We start from the raw sequence: 12,183 nt of genomic DNA, 5'->3' as shown, positions 1-12,183 counted from the left end.
CACTTCACATTAAACTGTGCTTTTGAAGGATTTTTTTTTTACCCCATGGTAGTGGTGACGGGGGAGGTGTATAAGCACTGCAAATCAAATATGGGGCTGACATTTTTTTTAACCAAGACTCACATGCATTGCTTAAGCCCACTGATCTACCAAACAAGCTGCCTTTCTCTTCTTCACTAATTAAAACCCAACGTCTCCCTTGAAGCCACACAGAGAATTCCCAGCAGAGAATAATAACAGTAATGCTGAAATAACACCTACCATGTGCCAGGCACTAAGTGCTTTACACATATTACTTTAATGCTTACAGCGACCCTGTGAAAGAGGCACTGTTATGACCTCATGTTACAGATGAAGAAACTGAGGCACAGTTAGATAACTGGTCCAACATCCCACAGCTGGATAAGAAGTGGCGCCAGGATTTGCACCATGATACCAAGTTGGCCTATTCCCCACTGTGACACTAGTCATAGACCCAGTCAGCCTGGACAGTCCCAGCTCATGCCTAGCACCCTGGTGTAATTACTAACGGTGCCGTGGTTTGGCTGGTAGAATCTTTAGCCATGTTCTATTTCAGGTGGCTCTGAATCCTACCTTCTTTCCTCAGCTGTCTCCTCAATTCTGTTTTCTCCCAATCCAGGCCATGCTTTCCTTAAGAGCAGGGAACCTTTCTGCTCTTTCTCCCCAGCATACAGTAGGGACCTTCCATGCTGCAGCAGGTCCACAGCCTCTCCTCCATTTTCCTTCCCTCTTCCAATCTCCTTGGGGTCTTGCTGGACTGACCGGCGCCCTCTGGTTAAGCATGTGACCAGGTCTGACCTATCAGCCCACTCCATCTTTAAGCTGCAGGGATTGGCTCAGGAGTGGCCACGTGACTATAAGTGGCCCAGTGAGAGCGTAGTCTGGGATTTTTAATGGGGCGGGGCCTAGGAGGAAAGGCCGGGCTGCCGCGTTGACCGGGATGGGAGGATGTTAACCTGAAGCTGCTGGATCCCCCATGTGCTAAAACCTGCGTGAAAATGAAGCCAACACAGAGGACAGCAGAAGTGAAAGTAGGAGAGGGAAGGACAGAGTCCTCTTGACAGCATTTGAGGTCCTGGAGCCAGCCATGCCAGAGGCCAGACCTATCCCTGGAGTTTTCAGTTGCACAAACCAGAAAACTCCTTTTGTGCATAAGCCAGTTTGAGATGGGTTTCTGTCAGATGGAGCCCTCATGGATAAAAATGCTCAGCAAATACTGGGCCTAGATTCTTCTGTAAAAGCTCTTTCAACTCACGGTCTACAAAAGGCAGAGAGTGGAAGTAGTACAGTTCTCATTTCACAGATGAGAAACCTGAGGTTGTCGGAGACTAAGTATCTTGCCTGAGGTCTCCCACATACTTAGTGACACAGGTAAGGTTGGGACACCTCACAAGCCGTCATGTCTTCCCCTCCACCCCTGCATTTATTTGAGAAGGCAGCTGTGTTTCCTCAGCCTCTTGCATACTCAGGAGTTTTTCTCCTCTCGGCCTCATACCTGACAGAGTCCTGGGCCTTAGAATGGAGCATGGGCCGCTTCACATGAAGGCCCTGGAGTGGGGCAGCAAGGCTTTCCCACTCATCTCTGGTCAGGCAGTGAATTCCCCATGCCGACTCCGTGTCTGGGCAGCTCCCACGCATGACCCTGCCCAGGCTTCTGCCGAGTCTGTGGCTGCCCTGGCTTCCCTGTCGACCTCTCAGGGTCTCAGTGATCCTTGGGTTGACGGAACACAGAGGGAACTAGAACGTGGCAACAACACACGGAAGACCCCTGCCCCTGCCTCCACATCCTCCTGCTGCCCAGCTAGCGGCAGCCCCATGGACGTTCTCGTTCAATATCATATTCACATGCAGCACAAAGTACCCGCCGTCTCCCGTGATCTGCTCTCTCGTCCTCCCTCAGCCCCACTCTCTCCTCCACTTGGGCAGGCTATGGGATTCATACAAAATTAACCGGAGGTTCCGTTTCACAGCACTCTGCAGTATCCAGTTCCCACCCCACCCTGCTGCCACCCCATCTTTGTCCCCCTTATCAACCCCGCCAGGAAACATGCTACGTGGCAAACACCCAACAGCAACCTATCATCGTCACCCTTTCTGACAACCCGAGGTGGGTGCAGGTGTCAGGAAGTGAGCAATGAGGGCTGTATGTGCAATGGCTCAGGGCAGCGCAACGCTGGGCTCAGGGAACTGGAGCCATCTGCTCCATGGGTGACACAGGGTGTCCTGTGTCTGTCCCCAAGCCCGCAGCCTTCTGTCTCATGAAAGGAGGGGCACCGGGACATCACCTGCCTCTTCTTTCTTCCTCCTTTTCTTCTTTCCGCGAATATTTCTTGAGCTCCCAGGCAATGCATCAGGTGTTGGAGACATGGTGGAGAATGACACAGAGCTCCTGCCTCTAGGCGTCCCGGACCACCTGGCACCAGCCGCCCATCTTTCCACGTCCTCTGATGGCATGTTAACTCTGCATTGGGCACCACCACTGTCTTATCTGACTGCCTAATTCTTTCAAGGGGATGGGGCCCATGCATGTTGTTTTTAAAAGAAACACTGGAGTATAATAACAATGATAATAAACACCACTCTGTAGGTGTCTAGGGTCTGCCTTGCGCAGTGGCTTATCTAATTTAATCCTCACACCATTTGCATGAGGTGGGTACTGTTACTACCCTTACTTCACAAATAAGTCAATTGAGGTTCAGAGAGGTTAAATTGAACTCTCCCAGTGTCCCTTGAAGAGAAAGACACTCAGGAATGGAACTCAGTTTCTGGGATTTTAATTTCCTTGGCTGAAACAGTGTGGAAGGAAAGGGAACAGTAGAGGTAAGAAGATAAAGGCGTTAATTAGAATGGAACAGAACCAATAGTGGAAGAGGAAAGGAGTGGAGCTTAGATGGGGGTAGAGGCTGCCCTTGGCCTCACAGCCTCACAAGGGGGCAGGTTTACCCAACAGGTGTCACGAAAGTAGGGTCTCCAGGTGGGACATCCAGTACTGCTGGGCTGTGGGAGCTGAGCCACACCCTGAGCTGGCTGCCAGCGGTGCCCTGGGTGAGCGCTGATTCCCCGTGGCCTCAAACCCCATTTGTCACTTTCAGAGATCTTTTTGCCTAAAATTAGCTGGACTTGAATGGGAAGGCTAATTTATGCGTGGCCTGGAGCATTTCCTGCAGTGTGACTCAGAGGCCAGCTCCCTGCTCACGTCAGCAGATTAGGGGTAGCGGGTGTCGGGAATGGTCAACCTGAGTCCCTGTGTCTGCAGCTGGCACAGCCCAGACCACGGAGCTTTTAAACTGGGGCTGGGGTTGTGCCAAGGATTTCTCTAAATCAGAAGATGGCCAAGCAGGGTGGGACAAATGCTCCATATGAGACAGAGTAAAGGAAGTGTCCCTTGGCTCCACCCTATTCAGGCCTTGTCCTACAGTGGACGCCAGAGGATTCTTCCCAGGTGGCCGTGCTTGGCTCAGGTCTGAGCATGGGGCTGAGTTCAGAGCCTGCTCTGACCCGAACTGTGGCAGTGACCTCGAGCCCTCATATCCCCCTCCATAAAATGGGGTAACAGCACCCATTTCCAGGAACACGTGTCATAGAGATGCATAACAGCCTTGTACAAAGTGTTTCTCATGTGTGGACACTGGCCACCATTCCAACCTTTCTGGAGAACGTGCCCACTTTTTTCCGAGTGATGATACTCATCATGAAAACAATGACAAGAGCTGACATTTATTGAGCACTTTGATGCTGGGCACTTGACCTGATTTTATTCAATATTCACAGCCCATTTTATTCATGGGGAAATGGAGGTGTTTAGTCACTGGGGCTGAATCCTACCACACAGAACTACCCGTGTGTCAGGGACTGTTCTAAGCTACTTCATTTTGTCCTCCCCCAGCCCTGTGAGGTAGTCACTATTACTATCCATGATTCACAGATGAGGAAATGGGGGCACAAAGAGTTTGAGTAACTTGCCCAGAGTCCCACAGCAGGCAAGCGGCAAAGCTGGGATTTGAACCCGGGATGCCCGAGTTTGGGTCTGTGGCATTATGCTCTTCTGCCCCTCCCCAAATCTCTTCCAGCCTTGCACCTCCCAGCCCCCTGGGAAATGCTTCTAGGGACCAATGTGGCAGGAGTTCCAGGAAATCCTATGATGGGCTTTCCTTCTCCTCAGAGATCTTGCCCATCAGAGATCTCATTTGGTTCTCATGAATGACCAGGAGACCAAGGCTCGGAGAAGTCAGACGAAAAGGCCCAAAGGCACACGGCTGGCAGGCGGCAGAGCAATAGAGATGTCATTATTGTTTCCATTTTACAGATGGGAAAACAGAGTTCTTTACTTTTCACCTGAAGCCTCACTTCTTGCAGCATACCAGTTATTCTGTGGAATTCCCTCTAAGAAATGCTGCTGTAGGCCACACTACATGCTTTCCCTTCTCTTTCCTCCATAGCCAAGTCCAGACACCTTCCCTTCCGCGAAGCCTTCCCTGACCTTCACAGCCCACCAGCCTCACTAGTGCTGAATCCTGGGGTCCTTGCTGCACTTGGTCTTGATTGTCTGCAGTTTGGGCTACTCAGCTGTCTGAGAGCTCCCCCACCTTAGGCTGGGACTTAGTAGCTGTGTCTCGGGGTTTTGCCGGGTCCTCATCTGTGCCAGGCACCAGGTTGGGCACAGGATGTACAGAGAGAGCAGATAGGGTTCCTGCCTCAGCTAGGCAATACTCCCTCTAGCAGTACAGAGTGGGCTCCCAGGAACCAGCCAGAAATGGCCCTGCAAGGGTGCTGGAACTTGGCCATGTGCTGCTCAACTTCCCAGCTCTGGGGAGCCTTTCTGATGGGAGTAGTAGGTGGTTTTCTTAACTAGGGTCCACAACCCTGCTTTGGGGAGGTCTAGAAACCCACAAATAGTGTGAGCCACACCTGTTGCATGTGGTTGGCTGATTTTCTGAGAGAGGGGCCACAGTGCCCATCAGCTTCTCCCCTGGGACTGGGGTGGAGAAACATTTAAGAATTCCTGATTCAAGGCAATCTCCCAGTCCCCAATCAACAGGGAAAGGCCACTTGAACAACCCTGCCTGCCAGCAGTCCTCGTGTGCCAACCTGATGGTGGAGGGGAGCATGGACCATTCTGCCAGGGATAAGTGACTACAAGAAGCTGGGACCCAGAAGTCTCCAAGCAAAGCTGATGCCCATCTTAGGGCCACAAGCAGCTGTTTTTAAGCCTCGTGCCAGAACCATACTATGAGGAAAGGTTACTTTCTCTATTCCCACCCTCCTGCCAAAACAAAAAAATAGCACCCAGTGAGAAGAGGTGTTTCTAAACTTCTGCCTGGGCTCAGGCCATGGGCAAAATGTCAGTGAGAACAGTCAATGTGGGAAGAAGAACCAGTTTTAGCTTTTCTTTCTGACCTAGGAGAGCAGACAAAGAGGGACACAGATAGCTGGGAGTTGCTGGGTGTAGTGGAGTGTAGGCACACATGACCAGTGGACTGCCAGGCAAGCCCTGCAGGAAATGCTGCCAGGGCTAGAGTCCAGCAGGGCCCAGGGCTCAGAGGACTGGACAGAGGAGACAGGCTCCTCTTCTGTCATGCAGGATAACAGTTCAGATGCTGCCGGCCTCCCAGGTGGTGGTTGATATCTGGGGAAGGACTTGACATCCACTTCTCCTTAGAATAATCATGGCTGCCACTTTGAGCACCTACTGTATGCCCAGCCATGCACTAGGCATTGTCAGGTAGGCATTGGCCCATTTTCCAGGAGAAGAAAACTGAGGCTCGGTGTAGCTTTGCACAAACATTCAAGGTTGGGAGTGTCAGTGCAGAGCCTCACACACATGCCTGTAGGGTTAACGTAGGGAATGCTTCCTTTCCATGGTGAGTTGAAGGTAACTTGTGGCAGGTAACCCAAACCATGAGGTCTGGTGCCCAAGCTGGGCTGACTTCCCTTGTCTCTGTTTTGAGGCAGAGGACCTAGCTTTGGTCCCTTCCAGAAAAGCCCCCAGGAGCTGAAACACACTCTAGAGATTCCAGGCCTGCTCAATTTTGGCAGTTGCAAGAAAGCCCCACTCCACCTTCAGGGCAGGACATACAAGGACATCTGTCACCCTTCCTATCACAGCCATCTTCCTACTGCTTTGTCTGCCCAGCAACTCTAGATCTGTGATGCCCCAGAGCCCCAGCGATCCCCAACCAGAGTCTGGATTTTAGAGACAGACTTGATTCCAGCCCAGTGGCAGGGGATTGGCTGCACATTAGTGGTGCTATGGTTCCACACTCAAGCCCTCACTAGGGAATTCCTGGGGCCTGGGGAAGGAAGGACCAGGCCTGCATGGTTGGAACCCCAAATCCAACCACTGTGGGCTAAGCGGGGAAAGCAAAAGCCCCTCCTGGGCCTGGGTGCAGGTTCCATGTTGGTTGTACCCAGTGGCCCTTCTGCCTCTGCCTCAGAGACTAGTGCCTCCCATATTATCAGAATGTTGAACTCGCCACTCTGCGGCTGTGGGGCTCCTTGTCTCCAGAACACAGTCTTGACCCAGCTCTCTTCCTGCCATTCTCTCTGCAGGTGGCTTGGGTCATGCCCAACCCCTGATGAAGTCCTGTTCCCCAGCCTATCCAGAGGGGCTGATACTCAGCTAGAATGCACTACAATGGCCATTCTGGCATTTCAGCCTTTCTCTGACACATCCCTGCTGTTACATATTATGAATATGGCCCCTGTGGCCAATTCAGATGGTGGCCACCTAGGCTGCAGCCCTGGGTTCAAGTCTTGAACACTTACCTTCAACAGGTGAGGTTTTGAGGCGCCGGCAGATGGCTTCGGTGTCCCCATAAGTCTCCTTGATCTTGACCACAGCCTCAGTGCCCCGCAGCTCCATGAGGGAGCGGAGCTCCTCCATTGTGCACCCGAACTCGCCCCCATGGCTTGACTCATTTCTTTGGTTTTTGGAGTAAAAGTCGCTGTTGGTCATGTCACCCATGTTTGCTGCGGTCCCTGCTCGGGCTGGGCCCAAGGGTCAGCGCTGGACAAGAGGCTGCCGGGTGATGGATGCTTGTGGCTGTCCTCAGCACACCCTCACTGGTCAGCTGTGGCACCAGGCGGCTGACTCCGGGTCCCGGGGGGTGGGGGTGGCCGAGGCGGGCTGGTAACAGTGGTGGTGAGCTCCAAGGGGTGTCCCCCTGTGTGGGACGAGGTCCAGGGGCCGGAGGGGCTTAGGGCTGTAGACCCAGGAGTCTCCATTCAGTGGGGCCCATGCTGCTCCCTGGAACTGGCATCTACATGTTCAGGGGTGGTGGCTCCTGTGGGACAAGCACAGAGTGAGTGACAAAGGCCAGGCACTGGAGGCCACATGGGACAGGTGCTCAGGAAGGCCCCAGGCACACACACAGCAACCCAAACAACACTGACTACACACATGCCCCCTAACACACCAGCTCACACTGTAAATCCAATGCTACTAGTGCCAACCCAGGCACTCCAAGATATACCACCCTCAAGGCATAGCCCCACAACACACTCTAACTCCCTATTTATGTGTTGTGCTATGGAAGACACTGGCTTCACAGCACACACCCTGTGTGTACACACGTCCCCCGACACATACCTTCTGGCATGTCCTTGTGTCCTGTGCCACTGCCACACACACATCAACACCCAGGCCCCATGCACCAGCTCTGAGCCATACAACTTAACCTCCCCACCCCTTTCCCTCAAGAACTGCTGTGCTCACAGGCCCTCTGAGCGCACCCAGACTCCATTTCCCTCTTTCTCTCACTATCCTTAACATGTTTACACATGCCCCATGCCCAAATAATCTGGGACACACTCCCCTAAATACATGGTTCCCCGCCCCTACAAATCCTCCCTCCATCCATGCCACCTGTGTCCACCAATACCCTCTTCTCCCACATCCCTCCCCACTCAGGTCTCACAGGCATGGGGATGGGAGAAAGCCCCCCACCTGCACCCACAGGCCCCCACCGTATTAATCGAGGCCCTCGGCCTGGCCAGAGAAGCCAGCTCATGCACAGTCACAAGAATGTCATTGAGCCCAGAGCTTGGTCCCAGCATGAGTTCAGGTCCATGGAGCCCTCACCTGGCAGGGGGATGGGGGGGTCCCTATGGACCAGCACCAGGGACAGCGGCTTCCCGTCCCTCTCTGGAGCTCAGGAGGAGGTGGGAGCTCTGGCTTCTCCCTGCCCGCCCGGCCACCCTTACAGGAGTGCGGCATCTGTGGGGCTGCCAGGAGAGAATCCAATCCACCCTGACACCCAACACCGGAGGCTGAGGCCCCAGCAAGCGTTGGGTGACAAAGGGCCCCAGCTGAGCTCGGCTGGGTCTGGCACAGGGAGCGGCCCCGCCCTGCAGTCATGGACAGCTGGCCATCCTGGGCCCAGGACGGTGAGGGGAAGGGGTGAGAGAAGGAAGGCAGGACTGACCCCCTCCCCAGCTCCAACTCCTCCCCTGCCTTATCTCCTTCATAACCTTTTCGTCTTTCACACATTTTAGAGCTGGAGGCATTCTAGGGCTAAGTCACTTTCCCAGCGAGGAACTTGAAGCTCAGAGAGGGAAAAAGCACTCTTCCAGAGCCACACGGAATGAGAGTGCTGAGGAATGCAGAAGGAGATGGTCTCCTGGCTCATAGCCCCAGGCTCCTCCCCTTCCCCTAGGGGGTGCTCCCGCGTTTGTCTCGAAGAGCCCTGGTGGGTGGGTGGACCGTGCCAGGCAGCCGCTAAGAACACAGTATCTGGCATCGGAGTGATTTGGGTTCAGATCCTGGCTGTGGGACCCTGGGCAAGTTCCTTCAGTTTTTGGAGCCCTGGTTCACTCATCTGTAAATTGGGGGCAAAACAGTCACTCTTCCTTACCCCCACCCCTGACTACTTCCCAGTTTACTGAGAACTGATTATAAACCGTATTCAAGTCCAGTGTGTTTCTGGATTTGGGGCTTCCCAGTCTTGGGTCACAGGGTGCTGGAGCCACAGGAGAAACCTTAAATGTCTTACACAAGGGACACTTTTACTCAGGGATGCAGTAGGATGATTATTTTTACACTGGGACTAACAGGTCTCTTATGGAATAGAACATAAAATGGATGTGATACCTCAAGAAGAGACACAGAGACATGAGACACCAAAGAAACTGCACGCTTGGTGCTCCCACCTACAATGCTCAAGAGAAGCCATGTTCCTTGGCCATGGATGGAACACACACCATCCACAGAATCCATAAGTTTTGACCCCAACAATGTATTCCTCAGAGGAGCAGGTGAGGCAGGGACCAAGAATGTGAATTAAAAAAACAACAATACTCCCCTGCCATTTCTTAAGCATCTACTATGTACCAGGCACTGTGGGATGAGTTCTGTATCATCCATCCAAGGTAAATTCTATAAGATTGACCAGAAAAGCACTTGGCTCCTTGTAGCTACCTAGTAAACAATTGTTAAATGAATAAATGAATGAATGAAAAGCAAACAGACACTATCTCATTCTGTACAACCCTGTGAAGTGGATACTAGAATTATCTCCATTTTATAGACCAAGAGAATGAGGTTCAGAGGGGTGAAGTCACTTGCCCAAGGTCACACAGTGGGGAGATGCCAGGGAGTGGAAGATCTTTTCAACCTTAGACTTTGGATTCTTGTCCATCACCCTGTAAGAAGGGCCTGGTAGGGGCCTGGTCTAGGATGCTGAACCTCTCTGGGGAGTGTTGGCGTTTGGGTTTGGGCCGAATGCTCTCCTCCCCCTGCTACAAGCTAGTGCAGAGCCTCAACACAGCTCCCTCCCCAGTCTAGGGCCAGCCACAGGAGGCAAGGAGAGGCCTCTGAGAACATGTGGGCCCTTGTTGAGGGTTGGATGAGGCACTAGGTCCGTGCAGGGATGGGGCGAGAGCTTTTACATTAAGCAGTGCTCTTCCTGCTGCCTGCTCAGTGTAAATGTGTTTGGTGTATGTTCAGGAAGCTGGGTAGAGAAAATCCAAATGGCAGGAGTAAGACAAGGATAGAGTGAGGCAAATGGGCTACAATTGGGGCAGAAGGAAGGAAATGAGGTCAGGGGTCCTTCAGGCCAATGCAGTGGCTAGGGCTTGTAGGAGAGATGGGTCTCATGCTGGGGGAAGGTTGAACCCCGCTGGAGGGGCGAGCGCTGGGGAGGTGATTTGACTAAGAACTTTCCAGAACAGGCTTTGCTTACTCAGGGACAAGAATTGAGATGAGGAGATGCAGACCTTCTGTCCAGAAGGAACTTGCGATTGACCTGGAGCCCCAGGAGGCCTCAGTCCTTGGCGCTTAAGCAACAAGCCTGGATTGGGTGAAGGCAAAGCTGGTGAACATTTACCACCCACATCTGCACTAAACTTACTGGCAGTAGAAATCACCTGTGATGCTGAGCTAGTCGCCTGGATTCTCTTAGCTTCAGCATCTATAATTTGGGGCTACTGATATATAACATTGCCTGACTGGCACATGATAAGCATTTATTGAGTGCTTATTAGGTGCCAAGCACTCTGAGTGTTTTACAGAAACATCTATCTCAGAGACGCTGCAAGGCGTTATGCGTAGGGCTCTGGAAACCACTAATTCTGAGTCAAATTCTGGCTCCTTCATCTCCCAGCTGAATGGGAAGGAAATTAACTTTGATTTCATTATCTTACAAAAAGCAGAGGGGAATAGGAGTATCTACCTCATAGATGTTATGAGGCTTAAATGAGTTATTTCATTTAAAATACTTAGAACCAAGCCCAGAACATAGTCAGCACTCAAATTATTGTGATTATTATTGTCAATCCATAAAACTACTTTATGAGACCTTATTATCCCTAGAACATATGAGGAAACTGAAGCCAAGAGAGATGAAGTAAATTGCTCAAGATCACATGATTAGTGAGTGGTGGATCTGGGATTTGAACCTAGGCAGTCTGGGTCCAGAGACACACTCCTAATCAGGATGCTTTTCTGCTTCCCCTGGTGAATCTCCCTCATGAGGTTCTTATGACACTTAAATGAAGTGCCATATGTGAACGAAAGTGCTTTGCAATCCACAAGGGACTTTCTAAACCCGAGGTGCTGTTTTCTATCTGTGCCCGTGCTACCTGCGGTGTGGCTTACAGGCACTGATAATTACGTCTTTGACAGTACAAGCAAGCTATGAGAATCGTTAGCAGCAATTATATCTGTGATCACAACAGTAGGCATGAGTTAATGGGCTACTGTTGATTTTAATGACTACTGTGATAAGATGAAAAATGATCTTCAACCATCTATCCCCCCACCCACCCATCAATCCACACACCCACCCATCCACCTGCCCACTCACCCACCGTTCCATTCATTCATCCGTCCATCCACCCATCTACCCACCCATCCACTCATCCATCCATCCATCCACCTGCTCACTCACCGACCCTTCCATCCATTCATCCACCCACCCACCACCCACCAACGCATCCACCCATCCACCCATCCACTCATCCATCCATCCATTCACTTACCCATCCAACCATCCATTCAATGATTGTATTTTGGGTACTACACAGTGCCAGGCACTGAACAATCCAGAGAGGATCCCTGCCCTCTACGAGCCCACAGTGAAGAAGAGAGACAACTAAATTAGTGATTTCTATGACTTGAAGGGTTTGCCATCATGGGGACCCCCAGGTGCTGTGGACACACAGAGCAGGAAGACCTGAATGGGCCCGGGGTAACCAGGAATGCCTTTCCTCTCAGCTCCAAGTAGGGATTTTTTTTTTCTTCAGGTAAAGAAGGACTTAATAAAAAAGATGAATCATGAAGAAACTGAAATACACAACTGTCTGTTAGTAAAAGGTGCAGAAGGAAAACAGTGTGAGCCAATATAGAGGGATAGAACACTGGGATAACAAAATCAATTAAAAATCAGAACTCCACCCTGAAGGCAACTGATCTCATACTTCCTTCTCTACCTCTTCTGATGTGGCTTGTTCCCTATCCCTGCTTCATCTCATGGGTGCAAACATGAGGTCACCCCTTTTCTGGGCATTTCGTTTTTTCATTCCAAGCTGTAGAGCCCACTTTGGTGCTTGCTCTGACAGCAAGATTTGCTGGAAAAGTGTGAAGTCCACCAGCACAAAAGCTACTTGTATGACATTATACAAATGATCTTTTCACAGACGGACAGAACTGAGGACCCCATAGTTTGC

General features: G+C 51.5%; 1 protein-coding gene across 11 annotated transcripts in view; it reads right to left on the bottom strand.

Moving 5' to 3' along the window:
• Positions 1 to 12,183, bottom strand: part of ATP2B2 (ATPase plasma membrane Ca2+ transporting 2) — a 390,731-nt gene that overhangs the window by 123,780 nt on the left and 254,768 nt on the right. For all 11 annotated transcript variants that reach the window (XM_063721890.1, XM_063721891.1, XM_063721889.1 and 8 more), the window contains one exon: positions 6,787 to 7,304. In XM_063721890.1, the coding sequence (XP_063577960.1) occupies positions 6,787 to 6,985 (199 nt within the window). In that variant the 5' untranslated portion in view covers positions 6,986 to 7,304. The remainder of the gene's footprint in view (positions 1 to 6,786; positions 7,305 to 12,183) is intronic.

Source organism: Pongo abelii, chromosome 2 (genome assembly GCF_028885655.2).
Source record: "Pongo abelii isolate AG06213 chromosome 2, NHGRI_mPonAbe1-v2.0_pri, whole genome shotgun sequence".
In the NCBI taxonomy this organism is placed as follows: Eukaryota; Metazoa; Chordata; class Mammalia; order Primates; family Hominidae; genus Pongo; species Pongo abelii.
Note: the sequence above shows the minus strand (reverse complement) of the source record. Positions and strands in the feature narration are given on the sequence as shown.